The sequence below is a fragment of the Molossus molossus genome, unplaced genomic scaffold (genome assembly GCF_014108415.1).
Source record: "Molossus molossus isolate mMolMol1 unplaced genomic scaffold, mMolMol1.p scaffold_m16_p_10, whole genome shotgun sequence".
NCBI lineage: Eukaryota > Metazoa > Chordata > Mammalia > Chiroptera > Molossidae > Molossus > Molossus molossus.
Window position 1 is genome coordinate 20,112,658 of NW_023425345.1, and position 23,436 is coordinate 20,136,093.

General features: G+C 44.7%; 1 protein-coding gene across 1 annotated transcript in view; it reads right to left on the minus strand.

The window, feature by feature from the left end:
• Nucleotides 1–265: 265 nt before the first annotated feature.
• The window catches only part of ANO2 (anoctamin 2), a 331,163-nt gene continuing 307,992 nt past the window's right edge, over nucleotides 266–23,436 (minus strand). The window contains exons 21-25 of the mRNA XM_036252877.1: nucleotides 17,119–17,271; nucleotides 16,729–16,781; nucleotides 14,667–14,848; nucleotides 3,705–3,810; nucleotides 266–1,728 (exon numbers count right to left, since the gene is read on the minus strand). Of these exons, the coding sequence (XP_036108770.1) occupies nucleotides 1,456–1,728; nucleotides 3,705–3,810; nucleotides 14,667–14,848; nucleotides 16,729–16,781; nucleotides 17,119–17,271 (767 nt within the window). The 3' untranslated portion in view covers nucleotides 266–1,455. The remainder of the gene's footprint in view (nucleotides 1,729–3,704; nucleotides 3,811–14,666; nucleotides 14,849–16,728; nucleotides 16,782–17,118; nucleotides 17,272–23,436) is intronic.

Below are 23,436 nucleotides of genomic sequence, written 5' to 3' on the forward strand. Positions count from 1 at the left end.
TGTCCTCATACTTCCTGTCTTTCTTATTCCTTTTGTTTCTCCATAGCACTTATTACTATCTAAAACAGTATACATTTATCAGCTTATTGTCTGTCTCTCCCCACAACATCAGCTCCATGACGCATGGATTTTTGTCTCATGTATCTCTAGTCTGAAAATAATGCCTGGCCCATAGTAGGTACTCAACAAATACTGTTCAGAGGGGGGGAGAGAGAGAAAACCAAAGACAAGGAGAAGCATCTTTACAAAGAATGTCTCAATTTATTTTATTATTTTAAATCTGAATCTGCATAAAATGATGGTTAGTTGCGTTTAGATCATGAACTGAAGACAAGCTCAGTTTTGAAACTTTGCAGCTCACCATCGGGTCCGGCAGCCACAGTGGTCAGCCCGTAATTAATTTGCATCCTCTGAGGCTCTGACAGCCCTGGCTGAAAGTGACTCAGGATTTTCTTGGGGTGATGGTGGGAAGCTGGGTGATGATCACTTATGATGGGTGCTAGACCAGGGCCCTGACTATGCTTCTGTCATAGCCTGTGGCCATCTGAAATGAGAGGTACCTGAGGAAAACACATGATGCTGTTACAAAAACCCTGATGTTTTCCTTTGAGTCCACCTGCCTGCACGCCATGGCTCAAAGAAATGCATGAAAAGGGGTTCGCAGCATAGAAAAAAAAAGTTTAATATTGAATTGACCAATTGCTCTTAAAAAAATCCTAACTCTCCAGTAGAGTATAGGTTACAGATTATATAGGGAAAAGTCATAAGACCCTGTGGGTTAGGGGTTCAGGGTGGTGCTGGAAGCTGATTGGTCAGATGTAAGAGAAGGGTAACAGATCATTTCCTCAGGCCTTAAGGACAGTTCTGAGTTCTTTTCCAGTGTCCCTCTGTCTAGTCTCATGGGAAAGTAGCCAGGGGGTCATTCCACCTTAGGACTCAGAAACTGAAACATAACTTAGGTCAAGATGTTATCTTTAGCTTAGCCAGAACTTGTGACCATTAGTCAGGTCCTGGCTACTGTATTCTGCTGCCTCGGAGGTTGCTGATTATGGGAGATGGAGTGAAGGCTATGTTTCTGAGGGGTATGCATATATGGAGAGAGGGGTATAATTTCTAGAGCTAGGACTTAAAGGTAAATTTAATCAAAGTCATAAGGACCCTTAGGTTCAGTGTCTGGAAATCCTAGGGTAGAGAGACTCAAAACGGCACCCATTCCTGAAAAGGGTACAGCTCAAAAGAGGACCTAAAAGAAACTTAAACTTGAAGTTTCTAAGAAGCAGCATCATTTTTCTTCCTCCCTGAGCTCATTCTCTCTCTTCACACACACACACCCTTTTCAAGACCCTCCCAGGCCAGATGGGCAGATGACAGACACCACACAATGCAGATGCACAGCCCTGCGTGTGCGTGGTCTCCCGCTGCTGCAGCGCCCCCTGGGCAGAGGGGCTGGCTTGCTCACACATTGGTGTGCTGAGAGCCGGAAGATGCAATGCTGCCCGGCTGGCTCCGGCCGGAGGGAGCCGAGCTGGCCGCCCGGCTCCTCCTGCTCTGGGGCCCTGCTCCCTGGCTGCTGGAGGCTGTCTCATCCATCAGCTTGAGCTTCTCATGCTCCTCTTTCAGGAAGAAGTCCACCAACAAGCTTTTCTCTTTCTTGATCTGGTCGCTGATGTCCGTGGGGATATCTGGGATCATCCAGTCCACGAGGACACTCAGGAACATCACAAGGTTCTGTTGAAAGCGAGGGACAGGGGTAGAGAGGGGAGGCGTGGCCTAGGAATACTCAGTACCACTGTCTACCCTGCCGGTCAGAATGACGGCCGCAGCAGGGAGCTGGTGGTAGCATGCAGCAGTGGGGAGCACGGCCCAGGGGCAGACACCTCTGTGTTATTCGGGCTCCACTACTCACTAGAGGGTGATCTTAACCATGGAGCACAACGGTCCCTTGGTGTCCCCATGAAGAAAGTGGAATAGGAACAGTGGCACTTCCTAGAGTTGTGTGAGGATTAGATGAGCCAGCACCTCACACAGAGCGGGGCTCTGCGGGCGGTAGGTACTGCTTCTTCCATTCCGCTGGCCCTTCTCATGTGTCCTGCTCTGGCTTCTTGACTTCAAAGCCTCCAGGCGCCCTGCCCCAGAGCTCCTGGGAAGTGGCCACGAGGCCCAATGCCTCTCCAGAGCGTTCCCTGGGCCAGTTGTTTCTCTCTTCCTTGCACCTGACCCTCTGTCCTCCATGTCAGAGATGGACCTCTGGCCCCTGCACTGAATTCTGGCCTCGGCCGACCCCACCCACTACTCACATTCATCATGCCCTGCTCTCCATTCTGCCGCAGCCACTCGGCACACCCGCCTGTCGGGACCCCCTGCCTCTTTTGTGCACACTTGTGATTGGCTTCCTCTTCTGTCTGCTAAGCCACAACCCCTCCATTGTAAATACAGATAGGACAGGACTGCATTTCCCTGGGAGTATTTCTGTTCAAGTGGGTGAGTATGTTATAACTGTGCCATCCTGGCCCAGTAAATGTTTACTACTTTGATAACCTGATTCCCATCCATCTCCCAAGCCACCTTCAGCTTCACGCCACCCAGTACTCTCCTGCAATCATTGTGTTCTGTGCCTGGCAATTATACGCTCGTGTGTCTTCTCCTCCCTGAGATACAGAGGACAGTGACAAAGCCCAGAAAGAGATAATAGAGCATTGCTGTCTTCCATGCTCTCAGCCTATTCCCTGCTTGACCTTAAACCCTGTGTGCTCCTAGGAGCCCGGGGAAGACTTGGGAACCCACAGCTATTTCCAGAGACTTCCGGCTGCCTTCAGTAACCTAGAGCTGCCTCAAGTCATACACTCTTCTTTCAAGCCAACTCCTACAGTACGCGTGGATGTTACACATGACAGATGGTCGGGTGAGGCGACTCCTGTGGGTGGGGCAGCAGGACGATGTCTGAGCAATTTCTCAAATATATCGCCCCATCTCTCCAGAGGAAGAATGGCTGTCTTCTTTGGGTGAAAGACTAGCCGGTGGGCTTCTCCGCTTCCTGGGCTGAGGTCGGGGGCAGGATATTTTAGAGCCCTCCAGAGATCTGCCTTCAGGGAATACAAAAGCCTGAGGGAGTGGACGGGAAAAGGGTCTGGGCCCGTGCTCCAGCCCTGCTTGAAGACGGCAGGACCTCGAGTGGGAGGGGGGCCCCTGCTCGAGTCTCGGCAGTGCAATCGGAGCTGCTGCTATTGTGGGAGATAGGAATCTATGGGTTCAAGTTTGCTATTCATTCAGGGATGGCGGGATGGCCCTGGCGGCCCTTCCCACCAGACGTCTCAGGGGCTAGAACGACAGGAACAAAGGTGGGAGCCGGCCGAGCGGGCAGGAAGAAAGGCTCAGGTGGGGCCGGTTGTCTGCAGGAGAGTTCAGACTCTGGTTTCCGTGGCTCGTCCCGCTTCCCTTTGTCGTCTTGGGTGGAAATGGAATCTCCTCCACCCTGCAACTTACTCCACATCTGTCTTGTAACCTTACTCTGTGCTTTAGTCTCTCTGCAAACCCATCAATCCATGGGAGCCCGGGGTAGGGAGCACTCACCGCCTGTCACATGCGAAAGCCCTCGTGTCGCCTGGGCTGTGGAAGCCTGGAGCTGAGGGCCAGGCCAGGAGGCACGCTGTCTTTACTCTCGAAGCCTGAATTCTAACTGGCAAGTTCTTCTTCAAATAACTCACCTGGAAGATTATGACAAAAGCCAGCCGGGCAGACAGAATTGACCAGTACTGTCTGGAATACTCATATGGGTTCGGGGCCCATGGAGGCTCTCGGTAATCCTTAAACCTGTCCAAAGAGAAGTGGGGTGTTAACATTGAGAAGAGATGGTGGAAAAGGGGTACTGCTCTCGGGGAACCATTGGGGGTCAAAGCAGCAGGAAAGCCCTTGGCTCTCCGACTTGGGAAATGGCGGGTAGAGCGGAGCAATCCATGGCCCAACCAACAAGTGTTCATGGAATAAACACTGAAGTCCACAAAAGCGCATGTCAGACTAGAAATGTCTTTCCTACTCTCTCTCCAACATTCCCCAAAGCTTCCTCTGGTGTCTGGATTCTCCTTCCAGAGGAGCCCCAGAATCACGACAGGACCCCAGGACAGTGAATCCAACTTGGCTCCCATTAGCTATGGGCTCTGGAGGGGAACAAAGACCCACGACCCTCATACAGTTCTTTGCGGCCCGTGGGCTCAGTGAAGATACAGACCACCCCAGGCTTCACGCCCAGGCGTTTGCCTTGGGGCAGCCTTGAGAAGCGTGGCCTCGCTTGATGACTGCGTTCTTGTACCCGAAGGACAGCGACTACGCGGACGGCTGAGTGAATTTAGAAAGGGAAGACTGATGGCAGTAGTCATGATTGGTCCACATCATCCTAGCTTGCTAGTCATCTTTGTAAGTTGTTTACATGGCATGAGAAACAAAGTGTCAGTGGCCTGACGTGAACTCATGCCTCTTCCTCAGACCCATGGGGAGGTCCAGGGCTTTTTCACCCGTGTCCCGGGATGACTCATGTTAAAAATGGCTCCTTTTCTCAGACTCCCTATTTTCCAAGCCTGGAAAAATGACAAAAGCTGGTACCAGAAGGATTATTAACCTTCACGAAACTGCTTCCTCCATGAAATTCGACAAAGCTTTGGTGCTCAGTAAATCAATGTGAGCCTGGGGCTGGAGGAAGAGGTCAGGTGGTATCAGACCACAGTGCAGGATGTAGGGTGTCTGAGGAGGGGTGGGAAGGGAAACAGGCAGTACGTGTTCATCCCCGATCAAGGAACTCTTCTGAACGTTTTCTCTTTTAATCTTCACAACAGCATCCCCAGACAGGCATCGATATCCCCATGTAACACGGGAAGAAACTGAGGCTTAGAGTTCAAGTACTTGACCAAGGTCTCATGGCCGGCGAGAGGTGGAGTCAAGGCAAGAGCACACGTCCGGCTGAATTCAGGCTTTTCTCCGACATTCATACAGCACCTTACCACCAGCAGCAGTTGGGGGCAGGGGATGCAGAAGTGGGTGCTCTCTGTAGCTTCCCCTACCCTGAATGCACCAGCTGTTCTGAAAGATTCATGTCAAAGTGTGGTGACTTCTCATGACCCAAGGAGAGGTGAGGGAAGAAGAGAAAAAATACAAGGCCTGGAAAGAGGTGCCTACGGGGAGACAGAAAAAAGCCTAGCGGCAGAGTCAGCAGCAGAAAGAGACGAACTGAGAGGTGGACACTAAGCATTCAAAGAAGGCTGGGCAAGAGGCCAGGAGCTGCCCCCTCCCCACTCAACTCCCCTTCTTCCAACAGCTGATCACAGCTGTTGCAGGCTTGGTTTGACGTTCGGATGAAAAGCAAAACTAACTGCAGTCCAGAGAAACACCACGGCATTCGTCACATCCATCCGTGGCTGAGGACAGAAACACGGCCAGCTCCAATTATGCTTGCTAATGGGAGAGAGAGTGAGAGCGTGGCTAAAGGAAGGACATCTCAGGATGGGAAAACTCAGGTTCCCCACCCTCCTGCTGCCCCCCAAAGGACCCCATGGCAGAAGGAAATTGATCCTACTCTTTCTTCTCAAGACCTCCGAGGAGGGGTGTTACACACGCCCACTCCTGACCACAGGGAAATCCTTCCCCAGGTCTAGCCTGATCCCTCCTGCTGCAATCAAAGTGTGTTTCTCTTGTTCTCTAGCTCCATTTATGAAGGAACAGATGTTCACTGACCTCAGTATGAGAGCCATCGCTCACCCTGCCTTTTTCCAGTCTGGAAAGAATCCATAAATAATCTAATTCTAGTCCCACTACTGCTACTAACTCACCACAGCTTTTGAAAATGTCACTTCGCCCTGAGTATGCAAAACATGTTTTGAATCTAACAGACACATTCATCTAATTAAGGATCTGGGGAAAGATTAACATACAGATATGTACAGAAAGCTCTACTTGAAATACACCTAGGCCAATGGCTAAGGGTGCTGTGTTAGGAGCTACAGGACAAGTTATCTACAGAGAAGAACAATAACTGATTTAATTAATCATACATCTCTTCACATTTCTATTTCCAAAGTAACTTTAAAAAACTGTGACTTACAGTAGTTAAGAAATACATTTTGAATTAATGCACAAATAAATTTGTGCCACTGAAGTAAAAATTACACAAAAGATACTCTTGCTGTGTGCAATCCACTGATATTTTTCTATTCTATTCTATTCTATTCTATTCTATTCTATTCTATTCTATTCTATTCTATTCTAGTCTAGTCTAGTCTAGTCTAGTCTAGTCTAGTCTATCCTATCCTATCCTATCCTATCCTATCCTATCCTATCCTATCCCATCCAATCTTATCCTATTCTATTCTTTAAAATGCTGATCATAGCCCTGGTTGGTTTGGCTTAGCAGGTAGAGCATTGGCCCTTGGACCAAAGAGTAGCAGGTTCATCTCTGGTCAAGGGCACAAACTTCAGTTGCAGTTTGATCCCCGGCCCTGGTCAGAGTTATGCAAGAGGCAACCAATTGATGTGTCTCTCTCATGTCAATATTTCTCTTTCTCTCCCTCTCCCTCCCTCCCTCTCCCTCTATCTGAAAATCAATGGAAAAAATATCCTCGGGTGAGGATTAAAATAAATAAATAAATAAATTGCATATCATGACCCATTAAATTGATTTTATAACACACTAATGAACTATAATTCATAGTTTGAAAAACATTGATTCCAGGAAGCCTCTGGAATGATTACTTGGAAGCCAAGTAAATGATTGGTTGTTTACATTCCACTATAAATTTAGATTTCATAATTAAAAAAAGAAACTATAGCCTAAGAAGTTAAGCTTATCAAATATTTTCACTGAGTAACTAGAAGACACTAACTAAATAACAGATAATTAGCTTTAAGATGAGAAATGTCCACAAGAGACAAAGTGGTTAATAGACTTAATTGTGTCCACCATGGTGACAATTGTCTGCTTTGTCTGCTTTGCTGCTAAGCCCAGGGCACAGAATAAGCAAAAGTATAGATTCTGGAGTCAGGTATTTGATGCCTCCTCCATCACTTCAGTTCTGTGCCCTTCTCGAAGTGACCTAATGTTTGAGGGCCACAACCACCATCTATGAAATAGGTCTCAACTTTCTCCATCTCACAGAGTTGTCATGAAGACGCAATGTCAGTGAAGGGCACTCAGCACACCACCTATCCATTAGCTATATTTACCCAGTAAACGGTAGCTGTCCTTTCTCCTTTGAAACACGCTGTTTCTGTTAGAAGAGGACAGAGCACATGCACTCTTGCTCCCAGGTCCTCCTGGCTTTCTAGGAGGACTTCTGAGCCCTCACGCACCGATGCTTCAAGTTTCCCGTGATGCTGATACAAATCCAAAAGAGCCAGCCAATGCCACAACTGCAAGGGGCTTCTCTCAGGATCTATGTCCATGTGAATGTAGGCAGCTTCAGGCTGGTGGGAATTAACTTCTGCTCCATTCCCAGCAGCTCAACTGCTTTCTGAAACCAGACCCTTTCCCCTGGTTTAGGGAGCTTGGTTCTCCACAGTCCCACTGGGCAGCCAAGCACTGGGTGACCCGTATCTGGTCGCTTCCTGCATCTGCTGGCTGGGATTTAAGCTCAGGGATATAATTTTAGGAACTGTTCCTAGAACTCACCCTCACCCTTCCAGTCCCCCTTTACTTTTTTGAAATTTAGCATTAATTTTGAGAGTTCCCTTTAGACTTCTAATAAGGAGTGTCTTTCATAATTAAGCAATTAGAGTGTCTATAAAGTGAGCACTTGGAGTGGCCACGTCACTAACTGTAAGATCCTGAAAAAGTTATTTCACATCTCTGGTGCTCAGCGTTGTAATCCAGAAAGTGGAGCTAACAGAATGTGCACCTTAGTGCTGAGTACACCCATGGTACACACTCCAGCTCTTTCACCCCAACCATGAATAAACGAATACATATGGGGTTGTATGTGTGTACACTGAACATAAAAGAGACAGTGAGAATTAAATAACACCTGTGAATGTGATTTCTGGAACTTCCACAGAAAATGGACACAATGGTTTCTTCTGGGAGAGAATGACTGGGAGAGAAAATAGTCTTTTCTTTATATTTATATAAAAATATAATATAATTAATAATTATATATTAATAATATAAGTACTATAGTAATTATGTAATATACAAAATTTAAATATATTTAAATTATATATAATATGTATTATATATACATACATGTATATAAACATGTATATATATACATACAGAATTATATATATACATGCAGAATTAGGATGCTGAGAAGAGAGTTCTGCATATATATATGTACATATATATACATAGAAAATTACTTTTATAGTAAAAAAGTTCATAGTTTCAAAAGAAGAATGTAATTTATAGCAATATTCAGTTGACGCTAACACATTTTTATACTGAGCTTTTAGGAGCAAAATTATATAGTGTTAACTGAGACAGACTTGCATACAGTAAGTGAAACTGGTATAAAAATCAACATTATACAGTATTTTAGCTTTAAAATTACATTCATATTTTATCTGGATCTAACACTAAGAAAAATCACATTGATTAAATGGAATTTATGTATTACCTCAAAATATATAACATTATTATGAAACAAACCCATTGAACAATCCCTGAAAGGTTTGACGAGCTCATTGTATGTGAATGCACGGGAAAATGTCTGAGAAAGACGTGTGCACAGTAGTTGGGAAGATGTCTCGGACCAGGCAGGGGTTAGGGTGGAGGTGCGACAGAGTCGGAATGGTTGCCTGCAATGTTTATAATTGTCATAGGAATTGACTAATATATGACATGTGTCACTAACTAATATTTATAAAGTAGAAAAGAAACTTTGGCAGTGATTTATTCCAAGTCCTCATTTTTACTGATGGGGAAACTGAGGTGCAGAGAGAAAAGAAAGACCCTGACTCAGATGTCCCCCCCCCATCCTCACTTGCAGCGATGACCAGTGCCGTGACATCTGCCACGATTCGTCACGCTACTCAATCGCTGTGGGCAGGAGGGATGCCTAAAACCCAGACCAAGGAGTCGGTCATCAACCATCGGTAGTTTTTTAAAGTGAGGTTTTAGTTACATTACAAATCAGTTAGTAAATGTATTGGTCAACCCCAAACAGTGGTATGTAAAAAAAAAAAAAATGTTTTAATAGTCCCAATGGAAATTAGTATTATATTAATGCTGAACACAATTACAGACAATATTTTCATACCATCTGAGATACTTTAAACTGCCCTCTGAAATTGGCCTTTAACAAGGGGAAACACTATAGCCAATTAGGAACTAATGAGAACCATGTCAATCCAGTGGTTGATAAAGATCAGGAAAGGCAACACCCGGAAAAGCTGACTTTACCTCTGGTTTCAGCGAGAAGCAGATGAGAGGCAGCCATGGGCTGGAAGGAATTCACCTCTTCAAAGACTTTTACAGGACTTCAGGACATAAAAGAACTTAGGCCCTACAGAGAAACCCAGCAGGGGCCACCCAAAGATGCTATTTCTTCAGGCTCAGCACCTCCAAATAGACCCATTGGGTTGACCATAACCAGATCAGTTCCTCCAGTTTGGGACCCAGATCCCCGGTCAGGCTCTGCCCTGCTGATCTCTGCTCCCTTCCAGCCGAGCCAGGAGCCCAAGCCATCACCCATCCTCCAGGATGCAGTGGTCTTTCGACCTTGTCAACTGGGCTCTAATCATGCCTGCAGATTGACGTCACAGGACTGTTTATGGAGCAGCTCTGTCAGAGCAGTTAGATGGTCGTGGCCAACATTGCTCTAAAAATGCTGGGAATGCATCTGAAATGGGCAGTCGGAGACTTGCCTTAACTTTTATTGCTATTTTTAAGATACCTCTTCCCTGGCAAGGCCAGGCTGGAGCCAGAGACTTCAGTTTTATGTGACCACATTTATCTCCAGAGGTCACTGAAAGCTAAGAATAAGAAGGGTCATTGAATTCCCAACACTATTTGCCAGAAAATCAGGGCAAATTTCATTTCCCACCACGGAAACAGATTTAAATGCAGGCTTTGGGGCTGGCTACAGAACTGTCTCTGTTTCTCTCTCTCTCTCTCTCTCTCTCTCTCTCTCTCTCTCATAGTCCCTTCCCCATTCCCAGTCTTTTTCTGTCTCTCCCTCTCCCCACCCCTCTTTTCCTCTCTTCTTTACTTCTTAGCCACTGACAATTCCTAGCTTACAAAGACATCAGATCAGTAGGTTACACCTTCACTTCTTAAATCTCCAGAGAATGCGATGACCCAGACAAGGTCACACAGCATGCATTGAGTAGGACCATCTGAGGTAGAGATTTCCATCAATAATGCCTATCCATCTAGGAACAGTAGCTGGAAAAATAAACCTATATGATAGGGTCTGTCTAGATACATGCTGCCCCGTTCTCTAGACATCTGCTTTAGAGTAGGGCATCTCTTTATTTTTAATGGAATGGAATGTACTAGTCAGGGATAACACCAAGGAACAGTTTGAGCTCCTCACTGTTCCCTTAAACTCCTCAGTGGCTCTGTGGTGCCCCAAGAGGGAATCCACACACCTCCAAATGACCAACATGATCTCCTTGGTCTGGTTTTTGTGCCTTCTTCCAGTTTCATCTCTCATACCTGACTTGTCTTACTTCCGTCTCAACCACTGAGCACAAACTCACCCCTCAACTTGGAAGACACAGCTCTTCCTGGACCTCCTTATCCACTGGACACCTTTTTTACCATTCAGCGTTACTCTTTCCACCCCACTCACCACTCAGGCTGGCTTGTCATGTGAGTGAAGAGTTCCAGCAAGATGATCTCTCTGGCCACTTTTGTATTGTTCATTCTCCAGATTCCTCCTCCCTTGTAGCTTCCCCTGAACACTTAATTCTGAGCAGGGTGCATGGCCTCTGTCCTCGGGCTCTCAGAGTTCTCTGTAGTGACACTATTGTAAATGACTGAAGCTATATTTTAATTGCTTATTTATTTGCTCATCTCCTCTACCTTGACTCCTTGAGGGAGGTACTGTGTCTTATTTCCTATCATATAATCAGTGCCTATAGTAAGTTCTCAAAACCAGATGCATTAGTGAACCTATAATCCTCACTGGAACTGACGAAGAAAAAAATAATCAGATGCTCCAAAAATCATTTTTGGTTTGATTCTGGACTGATCTGTTTTCTGTTAATAAACTTTCTTGGCAGAAATATAAAATACACTTCCTATATATGTACCCCTTGATAATTCTGCCACTCAGTCACAGATTTTTAAAAAAATGGGTCACAGATAAGCCATGGCCCCATCTACTTGCATGGAAACAATGAACAGAAGAGTCACTGGAGCCTTGAACTTGTTGGCAAATCCAGTGACTCTAAAGGTGGGTACAAGAAAGCTTGATCTAATATTACTTGATCTCACTTATTTGTGGAATATAATGAACATGACAGTCTGAGGAATAAGGTAGACCCAGAGGCGTGGAAGTAGGGTACAGACTGACAACCCTCAGAAGAGGGGGTGCGGGGAGGGAAGAAATAAACCAGAGAACTTATATGTATGTGCGCATAACCGATGGACACAAACAACAAAGCCGGGAACGGGGGTGGGGGAATGGGGAGGAGGGTGTCAATGGGGATAAAAGGAGAAACATCTGTAACAAAAATAAGTAAATAATAATAATAAAAATAACAGTTTTAAACAAAACAAAAACAATACAATAAAAAGAAAGCTTGATCTAATTCATGTGTACTAATGCCTGATGTCTTGGGCATTTGCTGTTTTAGCTGAGTCATATCCATTCATCTTATCTTCTTACTAGGGAACTACTCCAACTCAGAGATCGTGTGCTTCAGTTGGAGATCATTTCACCCCCAAACTCCACCCCAATGGCCCCAAAGGCCAAGGAGAGCATCACATTTATCTGGTTACAGTGATTGGCTCCAGGTAGAGCATGCAAACTGATCCTAGTCAATGAGCTGCAGGGAGACTTGCTGGAGTCATTGGGAAAGAGGTAGGGGCTTTTATCCCACTGACCTGTAGCTGCTGGCAGTCATACAGATCTTGAAACTATAGTCAAAATCAATTGGAATGGACACGAGAGATAAAGATTTGGTTGTAACGGATTTGATTGAATCAAAACTTGCCTAAAATTAGGCCTACCCTCACCTTCCAATACAAGTCCCTTTGTGTTTAAGGTAGTTTAGGCCATTGATATATCTCGAAAGCACATTCATATGTGTTACTGGAAGATCTGATGGTCAGGGCAAGGTCAGAGAACCTCAGTGCTCTAAACAAATACGTGCTTCTAAAGTAACTAGAGAAGCAGATAGTGTTAGCCTTGCCTCCCGACATGGTAAGTCTAACTAGTATTGCTCCCCCACTGCACATGAGGGTGACAGCTTATATTTTTGTACAGATATGAAATTTAGTTCAGGATCTGTCATTGGAAACCTCTGTAATCTTAGAGAACTCTTCAACTTTCTAAGCCCCAGTTTCTTTTTATGTAGAATGAGAAGTCTCAACAAGATGATTTCTGTAGTACCTTCCAGTTATACACATGATTGTATAATTCTCACTTTTCAGTGCCTGCTTCTTTAATGTAAATATGTTACTGAGTCCATGGACCCCGCTGGAGTAGATCTAGATGCTACAGGAACAGGCCTGGAGCTGGGGCAGACCTCTCTGTGCAGAACTATGTCTGCTGTATCCACAGACCCAACTCCAGCACCATGGACAGTCTGGTACTCCAGGCATACAGAGGAGTGGCCCCTGGGCAGTGCATAGTCTAGGACCAAATCTGCTTGCATGTGACTTTAGTCTAAGAGCCAGAGTCTTTATAGCCCCAGATGTGAAAACTCCTGAAACACTGAGGCAGATATAAATTGATTTCTATGAATAAATTTACTCACCTATTCTTAAGATCTGGTCTCTGATTCTGAGTCTTTGCTTGGTTGGCTAGAGCTGAACCTAAAGATATTGCTCCTGGGCCCATGATACCCTTCTATTTAAGTCACTAATTAGTAAGGTTGTTTAAGTCAGCTATCTGGGTTGGAAGACCAATTTGTTTTCTCTCTTTTGTGGTCTCAGACTGTGAAATCTAACTTTAACAGCATCTTATAAATGGTTGATCTTGACTACCAAGGTGTCCCAGGTGGAAAAGTACGGCAGATGTGCCCAGCGTCATCACTGCTGAAACACGGCTCCTTTGATTGAGTCATCAACAGCTTTTATATCAGACACCACTGGGGATGGTCTGAGAAAGCCCTATATTTCCCTAACAATACCTTTCCCTAGGCTTTTATTTTTGTTGTAGTTACTGTTATATATTTTTATTTATAAGGTGTGATCTTTGAATAAGTCCTTTATGGGGACTATCATTTTACCAGGGTACAAAAGTGTTAAATAATTTAGTCTCCTCTGATCTTCTTCTATCTATTTCCCTTTCTTGGGTAAACAGTAGAAAGTTTTGTTTTTTGGCTTCAATGATCCCTGTGATGGTTTTTAATCATAACTCTAACCTGGACTGCTCTGGAATTCCACTTTAGTGTGTCTAGGTGTTAGGTAAAAATTTGTCCTTAGATTTTCTGCCATTATTTTCAACACATGATTGAAATGAAATTCATCACATGTACCATAAAATTAGATTCACTTAGCATCAACCCCATCTCTGTCAATCGACCTACAATTTCCTGGTCCTCTGAATTTAGTTCAAACTTTGGATATATCCAACTCAGACTCTCTCTTATGTGTCTTGTCACTAACTTTGCACTATGTTAATAGAATAGCTCATCTTTTCTCTTTCTCCTCCACCCTGGTCTGTGCCTACCATGGTTCACGTCTGAATGATGCAGCAGGCTCAGCTGCCCTCCTTGTGTTACCCCGATTCTACTTTATCTTCCTCTCTAAGAACAGGTCAACTTTCCTAAGGCTGCCTTTTATCCTATCACTCCTTGATAGTAAAAAGGTCAATAGCTTCCTATTACATTACATTATAATTTTTGTAGGATTTCAAGATTTTCCATCAACTACTTTATCTTATCTATTCAAGTTCAACAAAGTTTTTGGTTTATATTATCCTAGGACTTTCAACATATATTGTATTTCCTATATTATTCCCTATTATTATCTCTAAAGCACTCTCTTTGCCAACTAGGTCACCTAGCCCCCCAAGTGTTTATGTAACACCCCAGATTCATCCCCACCCCCATAACGTTGCCCATGCTGACTCCCCATCTAAGACACTCTATTTCTGTCCTAGAATCCCTCTTGGTCTCTCCAGGAAGCCTGTCTTCTTCATTCTAGCCAACAGTGACTTCCCCTCCTCTGAATCCCCACAATGTTTATGATTCATACTAACTATAAAAACTGAGTAGCCTGTTATTTCTTATCTGTTCTGCTTATTTTCTTCCCAATCAGTCAAACTGGCCAGGGAAGACCATAAACTTCTTGATGGTAAAGACGAGGCAATATACTACTTTGTCTGCTCCATAGTGTCTAGCAAAAGGTACTCAATAAGTATTTGTTGATTCATGGAAATTGATTTATAGCAATTAGGGGTGGTGTAGGAGATAGAGGGAAAGGAGAATGATCTAAGTCTGGGTCAGCCAGATAATTATTTGAATCTACCATTTAAGGTCTTCTGCATTCTTCCTCCTCATGATTACTTTACCTGCAGAATTGAACCTCCTGGTCAAACTGTGAGTTTTCCGGTTGTGTTCCCTCCTTCAGCTGGCTGACATTGAAAAAGGAGAGGGTGTGGTTGACAAAGCCATGCAGAGTCCCGTTGTGACTATACGAGTACTGGTACACAAGGCGGGGAATAAAGTCGGAGGTGATGGCAATGACAAAAGCCTGAGGAACAAAACCACAAGCACTTGAGGAGAGGTCAGGATGGATGCTTCCAGTTGCCACAGGGTCTATCTGGCAGAGAGACTGTCCCCTCAGGGGCTCCCCATTCAGAGGTGCTGCTCTGATTGATACAGACATCCTTATCTCTGAGCTCACATAGCTGACTTACCTGGCTTTTCTATCGTTTAAGTAAAGCTATAAGACAGTGGCTGTTAAGAGAGTAAATTACAATCACTGTAGCAAAGGATTTGAAGCCATTTGGACCTTTGGTGCTGGAGGGAATAAATTGCCTCTGACAGTTGGCATTGGCCAAGCCAAAGCAGAATGGAAGGTTTTCTGAGAAAATTACCCAGTGATGAGAGTGCCACTTAGGTACAACGAGCAAGGACTCTGAATGACCAGGTACCTCTACCCTTGAGTGACATCAGACAGCCAGGAATACCAAGGATATGGTTCCACAATTTGACCATTACCTGTCTGCACTTTTTGGCACATTATATAATGGAAATGGTTCTTTCATTCATTTTACTTAGGAAAAGTGAGACAGAGAGGGGAAATGAGTAGGTCCTGCTGGATGGAACCACACACACCCAACGCAGCATCTGGCATGTCTAAGCACTCTATAAATGTCTGGAGCGAACCAAACGACAAATGAATCATTACATGTTTGAATGTGGACATACTTTCTGCAAAGAAAACCTTGTATCTTTTTGGCAAGTGTTTATACTATAGTCCACACCAACAATTGAAGTCCTTTTTAAAGTGTAGTTTAGGTATTGTTTTTTCAATGTATATATGAGTGTAGATGGCCATAACCATATTTGAGAATGAGGAACATACTTATAATAATCACAGCTACAACTACTCAGCACCGGCTCTCTGTCCTTCCATCAGCCCATTTAAACTCCAGAATGATCCCGTTTGGTGGGTACTCTTATTCTCTCCCATTTTTACAGATAAGTGATGGAAAGTGATTAGTATTCAGGGCCTCTTTTTTAGTAGACATAGCTCCAAAGTAGCCATTGATCTGTTTTCCAAATTGCACCTTATTTCTCAAAATGTGTGTTTCCTACATCAAACATTCAAAATGTAATAAGCTGATTCTCTCTGCTTTCCCTCACATCTCTCTGGCCATTTTGTGTGTTCTTCATAGGGAGCCAGGTCACAACTAAATCAACGATCCTCTCCCAAGGGAAAAAGGGTTGTGGGTTTCTTGGTGTTCACCAAGCTAGCTGATATTTTCTTGGGAGAGGAAAGAGGAAGCCTGCCTGGCCACCATCCGTACAGAAGGCAGAAGCAACAGGCGCTGTTGGCTCGGGCCCAGCAGGATTTCCTTTGAAATGTGGACATGTCTGGCAAAGCAGTTAAGGACGTCACAACAGGTAGGACCCCTCTTCTTCCATGTCCTCTCTTCACCTACACAGTGCCAGAATCCGTGGGGATAATTAGGATTTCACATTGACAACTTGGAGGAACCGTAATTAGGAATTGCAGTCTGGGCAATGCTCCAGGTATTGTTTAGCTTGGGAGTAGAAAAGAAAGGAAAAAGATGGATAGATACACGAAATTCTTTCCTCATTATTCTTGGCTCTGAGCAAAGATCTGATTTTGGCTCTGATTTTGACTCTTAAGACGCAGTTCTGCATTGTGGTGGGTAATTACCCTCCTTCTCTTAGTGAAATTAACAATTAGGTGGCATAGCTCTGGCAAAAGCATGACGAGTTAGAAGCCTGTACACACTGTTAACCAGGGGGCTGTCTTAAACGAAGCTCCGAATGGAAAAGGCTGAGAGGTAACAAGGGTTGGTGTCCTGCTCGGAAGACCTGAGCTCCTTGGAAAAGCCCTTCCCACAGAGCGAGGGTGTCATGAACGTAAGTACTTACATTGCTGATGACAGAAAACTTGCCGATTCCGGAGAGAATGTCGAACCAAATCCCTGTAAGACAGAAAGGAGGGCGTCTGGCTCACTCTAGCGCTTGGCCCAGTGATGATAACCTTGTGGCTCAGGGTGATGCTTTGCAGACATGTTACCAAGGAAGGGTGCTGGGCTCCCCAGGAGCGGGTTTCTCTGGAAAGGATTGGGTGCTCTCCTGTCTAGAAACCAGGGGCACAACTGGGGGTGGGTAACATAGCCTCTGAGAGCCTCCCGGTACCTGAAGGTCTGAGGATGAGGAGCTCAGAAGGGTAAGGGCTTCCCCAGCCCATGGATTCCTGGCATAGTGTGAGGGTGGTGGTGGGGGAAGGTCTTCCACCACCTCGAAGCCGGAACATACCGATATCCTTGATTCTCACAGCATCTGGGCGTCTCAGCTCCGTGACAAACTTCTTTGCATCAAGCCGCACTTCAATGACATTGTTGAGGAGGGCAAACACAGGTGCCAGAGGAAAGGAGGCCACAAAGAGGGTGACAAAGCCAAACTGGATGACTGAAAGAGAGCACAAGCACGAGAAGCTTCACCAGGAAGATGTGGAACTTAGATCAATTCCGCCTTGTAGCGTATGGCCAGGTTTTTTTTTTACGAGATCTCTTTCTGCCTAGATCTCTTAGGCTCCCTTCTCCTCCTGCCCCACAGTCACAGGTGTTTCTTTCTCAGTCCCTGCAGGACTACTGGGCAGTGCCATAATTTTCTCTCATCACTATGAGAGAAAAGGAAAAGTCTTGACTCTTTCCTTTCCGTCACCCTTTATCTCTAGTCACTAATCCTGGTCACCTAACTCAGAGGTTGACACACTTTTTCAGCAAAGGTCCAGAAAGTAAACAGTTTTGCATTTGCAGGGCCCTCTGGTCTTGTCACAACAAATGAACTCTGCTATCATAGCATGAAAGCAGCTAGAGACAAAACGTAGACAAATGAGCTTGGTTGCGTTCCCACAAAACTTTATTTAAAAAGCAATGGAGGACTGGGTTGGATTTGGCCCATTGGCCATGGTTTTCCAACCCCTGATATAACTTAAAAAAAAAAAAATCATCATCTGAAATGCGGCCTCTTCTTTCCATATCCATAGTCTTTGCCTTTATTTAGTAAGTTTACTCATTCATCTCACATTTATTGAGAGCTCACTGAATGTCAGGCACTGTGCCAAGTATTTAAGGAGCCAAAGGCCTGGTTCTGCCTTCAAGGAGCTGGGTGTAAGCAGAAAAGAGAAATGTACACAAAGACGTGCAACACGATTTTATGTGTGCCAAGGGAGCAAGAAGAATGTGCCAGAGACAGCGGAGCACCGGAGGAGGGAGAGCGCGAGCTTGTGCTAAGGAGTCTGCGCATCGAGCACCTACGCGTTGTCTTGAAGGGGGCCCGTAGGTCCAGCAAGACTGGATGAAAGAGCATTCCAAGCCAACGGAGCAGTGTGAAACACCACGGGAGGCAGCCTGTGCCCATCCAGTGCGACTGTTAGGAGCCAGGCCCTCATTTCCACCTGGACCACTGCAGCAACCTCCTCCCCGGTTTTCTTGTCCCTGTCTTCCTGTGCGTCTGCGGTCTCTTCGGTCCCGATTCTGTCACTTCCCTACTCATAAAAATTTCCGTTGGCTCCCCTCAGTTTACTGGATAGAATCCAAATTCCTTACCTTGGGGCACTGGTGCTTCACAGTCTACTCCCAACCTGCCTCTCTAACCCCGTGTCCCTACATCTCCCCCACAACCATCGTGTTTCTGCCTTCTATCACCCTGAACTTCTCGCTCTCTTGATATTTCCCTGAATGCAATAGGTTTTTCCATCCATTTGTGCACAAACACTCATTCATTCTCCGGCTAGCAAACTCCAAAGCATCCCCAAGACCACCCCAACGCCATCTCCTTGGGGGAAGCCCGTTACCCCCTCCTCTGCCTCCCGCCACCCCTTGTTCATGCCTGTTGCAGACATCACTGTGTGCTGTTGGGATTGATCTACTCATAGGTCTTTATTTCCCACTAGAAAGGCAGGGGCTTTATCTCTTCCAGAGGTTCAGTACATATTTGCTGATGCAAACACAGTCCTGAGTCCCAGGAAAGTCACAATCTATTAGGACTGCCCTACATACTAAGGGCAAGTCATTTAACTTGTCTGTGCCTCAGGTATTTCAACTGCAAAGTGATGATAATAATAAGACACACTAAATCGGGTTGTCATAAGGGTAAATGTTATTGCATGTATAAAGTGCTTAGAACAATGTCGGTCACTCAATAATTATTCAATAATGTTACCCATTATGTGTAATTTTACTCTTACTGGGATGAATATCAACACACACAGATGGCTGCAATAAAAACTGCACCTGTATATGCTAAACAAACACACATTTATGGTGAAAGCGCCGAAGAAGAGTCAGGAGGCCTGACTGCTAGTCCTGGATATGGCTGGCCATACGCCCTTGGGCAATTCTCTCTGTTTCAATGGGTTTCAGCATCTTCATTGATAAATTGAAGAGAGTGGTTTAAATTCCCTTCAGGTCTGATTTGCTATGATGTCATGATTCTTGTTCTCTTGGACAAGCTTCAAGATTCTTGGATATTCAAATAAAGGAGGTAAAAAACCAGAATCCAAAACTAAAATAAAAAAAAAATTTAAGTTCATGGAGGGATAGCCCTAATCACAGTAGACGTTTCAAGAAAGAGAACACTCAGGGAACTTTTGCACAACTGCTTTTGATCAGGCCTTGGCTGGGGCCCCCAGGTGGGTGTTGTTGCTCCGATATAGCCCTGTCACTGCTATCGGCCTTGATGCCCAGTGGGTGTTCAGCAGGCCCCAGGAGACTGACAGGTGCCAGGGGGTAGCAAGCTGCACCAAAAGGTGCAGATTTGTCAAGGCTGGGCCGTGGAATGCTTGCCTGGCTAGCTGGAAGGCCAAAGGGAACCGAGGTGGGGCTGGGGAGGAGAAATCTTCAAAATCAAGCCCTGGGAGTCAGTTCAAAATGCAGGGTCTGTAGCATCTTTTAAATGAGGCTTTGCTGAGAAATTCACTTTAGAGTCAGGGGTGGGAGTGAGGGCAGAGGGGGTGGAGGAGATAGAATTAACAAGGAAAACAAAACAGATGTTAAACTGGTTTCTAAAACCTGTAAAATGCCTGTTTATGTTTATATGTGACTATATTTTGATTTACGGAGTTTTAAGTTGATCTTTTTTGTAAAATATGTTTTTATTGATTTTTTTAGAGACAGAGGAAGGGAGGAATAGAAACATCAATGTGAGAGAGAAACATCGATCAGCTGCCTCCTGCAGGCCCCCTACTGGGGATTGAGTCTGCAACCTGGGGGTGGGGAAGAGTAGAGACATCACGTTGTGGGGCTGGGATAATTTATGGGCACTGTTACCATTGAACCATCAGTGGAAGCTGTTTGTGTCAATAAGTCCATGGGAACACACTCAATGACTCCAAGTCGATCTTGATTCTATGAGTTAGCTCTGTAGTGTAAATGTTCTTTCCATAAGTGACTTCCTCCAACAAAACTGTGCAAAGTCTTCAAAGCCCCTTAGAAAGGGCTTGGCAGGGTGACTGATGGGGCTGGGAAAGTGATCGGTTACTTCTGAGTGACTGTAAGTATATACAGCATGTCCTCATCCCACTTTTGCAAATGGCTCTAGGAAATCCAATGTCCTTCTAGGATCATAGGGAAAATGAGACTCCCCAGTCCTCTCCATTCTTTCATGTGAACTCCAGAAGCAAACATGAACCCTCTCCTCTGGGCTTGCCCTGATGATTTGCTCTTTTACCTCCACAAACTCTCCAGACATTGGCTCTCTTTTGTCCCTCTTCTATTGACACAGCTTCCACTGATGGTTCAGTGGTAATAGTGCCCATATATTATCCCAGCCCCACAACATGATGTCTCTTCTCTTTCCCAGGACACGTAAGTCTACGTGTTCAGGACTGGACACCCTCAAGGGAGGGAGCTCAGCAAAGGCCAGAGGTTCTGGGCCCAGAGTGACAGAACACCCCTGTCCCATCTTCTGAGGTCACTTAGTCTCCTGGGCCAAGAGAAGCCACCCTCTGAAGCTGTCCCATTGCTGCAGGTGTTACCTCCTTGGACTGGGTACCCTGAGCATTTCACGACTCAACCCACAGAGGCAGAAACAAATAGAAAGTTTTGTTTTATCTATGGAGAAAAATAAAAAACATAAACAAAACATAACCTTCTAGTATGTAAATACCAAATCCAAGATTCGCTCTTTGTAGTCAAGGTCTAAATGTTGTCTCAGATGGGCGTCTTTCTGGGTTCACTTCAGAGGACACAATGATACCGGCCTTCACCAAGACCAAGATTTGCTTCTAAAAACAGCCAGCCTCCATTAGTATAAGAGCAACACTGGAAATCCTCAGTGCACTGCATAATAGAAGCCAGCTTGGCTTGACCAGTAACAGATTAAACCTGGCCAAGTCAATTAGGGAGGAATCCATAGCTGATTTTCAACTAAATCTTTACGAAGCCTGCTGTAAAGTGTAGAGCTGGAAGCACGAAGGCTGGAAACACTCCTGGGCACAAACCCCACTGGTTTTCTCTTCTCACTCCCCAGCAGCCACGGTCTTTTAAAATAACCACCAGCCCTAGACTGCCTGGTGCTGGAGACAATTACAATCTGGGCCTTGATTACCTGGGCTTAGGTTAAAATAACAAAGAGGAATGGATTAAACTGAACAAGATGGCATCATGCAAGGGCATTCCAGGACCATCTGCTTAAAGAAAAAAAAAAAATAGTGTATTAGGTAAGACAGAGTGGACTGGCCAGAGTTGGTGAGAAAGCTCTTGATGGAACACAACTCTGATTTCTTAAATTCATTTCCTTAAAATTCTTCAGTGAAAATATCTACCTTCCCCCCCCCCCCTCTCTCTCTCTCTCTCTCTCTCTCTCTCTCTCTCTCTCACACACACACACACACACACACACACACCACACTCATACATGCACACATGAAAGTCCAGATCCTTGCTCTGGCATTCAAGACTCTTTGTGATCTGACCTTAACTTAGTTTTCCAGAGACATTCCCTTCCCTTCTATGCTCTGGTCGCAGGGCTACTATTTAGCTACTATGCTTGGAGATCAATTCTGCCTGTTTTCCAACCATTTCAAAACCATGTGTGCTTCCCAAAACTCACCATGTTTTACACATTTTTGAGTCTCTGTACATACTACTACTGCAATTTTCCTTCTCTTCTTGTCTGCTGGATGAATTACTATTTAACTTTCAGGTTCAACTCAAACCTAACCTTCTCTAAAAAGATTCTCCATCCACTCTAGTGCCTGCCACCTCACCCAGCGGGCATCATGGGTGTCTCTTCTCCTCACTCCCATAATGCCTTGCACAGGTCACTCTGTTTGTTTATTTGACTTGCCCCCTAGACAGTAAGACCCTTGGGACCATGAGCATATTTGATTCTTTTCTGAAATGTGGCCCCATCCCATTAGCAGATTCTCAGAGATGATCTGTTTCATAAATACAAACATATTTTCACCAGCTGTAAACACAACACAAACACAAAAAGAGGCAGACAACTAACATGTGAATGGAAAGCACTGTACTTAGCAATGGTGAGGCGAGGTGGAGACATGAAGCATGGACACCTCCACACAGCAGTCTCTGCTATAATTTGCAGAGAAGACGGAAGAAAGTTGGAGTAAAAACAAGTCAGCTAAGAGACTCTAATTCCAATGAAAATGACTATAGCTTTGTTTTTAACTTTCTATAGTTTAGTAAAAGCAACATAATCTGCTTAAGGGGATTGAAAACTGGGGACTGAAGAATCTTCCCTTTCATGAGCCACTAATAAGTAATACAAGGGCATAATTGAGGGACACATTGGTGTATTTGTTTTCTAACCCTGGAGGCAGATATTAAAAGGATTTAGTTAGAAACTACCCATTAATATAAACAATTATGTAAAAACACAGCCAAGAAAGATTGTGACTGTTTATGTCATCAGCCCATATTTCAAGGCTGTGCCCAGTGTAGAAAACAACTACAAGCGTTGATTGACTAAGATAATGAGAAAAAAGGCATGAGCTGGTTCCTCAGCATGCTCCTCTATTGCTTAGGAAAACAGAAGTCTTGACAGAAATATAAGAGGGTTCTCAATGTCCACCATTCACCATTTATTCATTCATTCAGTCATTTATCTAATAAGCACTCTCTATACTGGGCACCATGCTCTTTGCTAAGAAACAAAGATGACTAGATTACTGTGTCATCCTTCCAAGAGCTTCGAGTATGCAGTGGGGAAGATGGACACATAAACAAAGGCTGCCAGTGTAGTGGAGCTAGAACGCTAATGGGCGTATTAACAGAGTGCAGTGGAGCACTGGGGCAGGAATAACTCACTCTCACCAGTGTGTCCATGAAGGCTTCACAGATTCACGGCCACTGAGCTTGACTTGAAGAACAAGTGAAAGAGGCATCTGAAGGTTTGCTATATGGTTGGTTGTTAAGATCTTTCCTGCAAATCCACTGTTCCAAATTTACAAATTACTTAGGAAATAAAGACAATAAGTGGAATTCCCTTTCAATCTGCATGGAGTCACCTGGGATTTATACAATGGATCAGGTTCAATTCAGAAACCCTGGAAGTCATAACAGGAAGAAACATGCTTGAAGTTAACAGCTTAAATGTTAAGAGTTT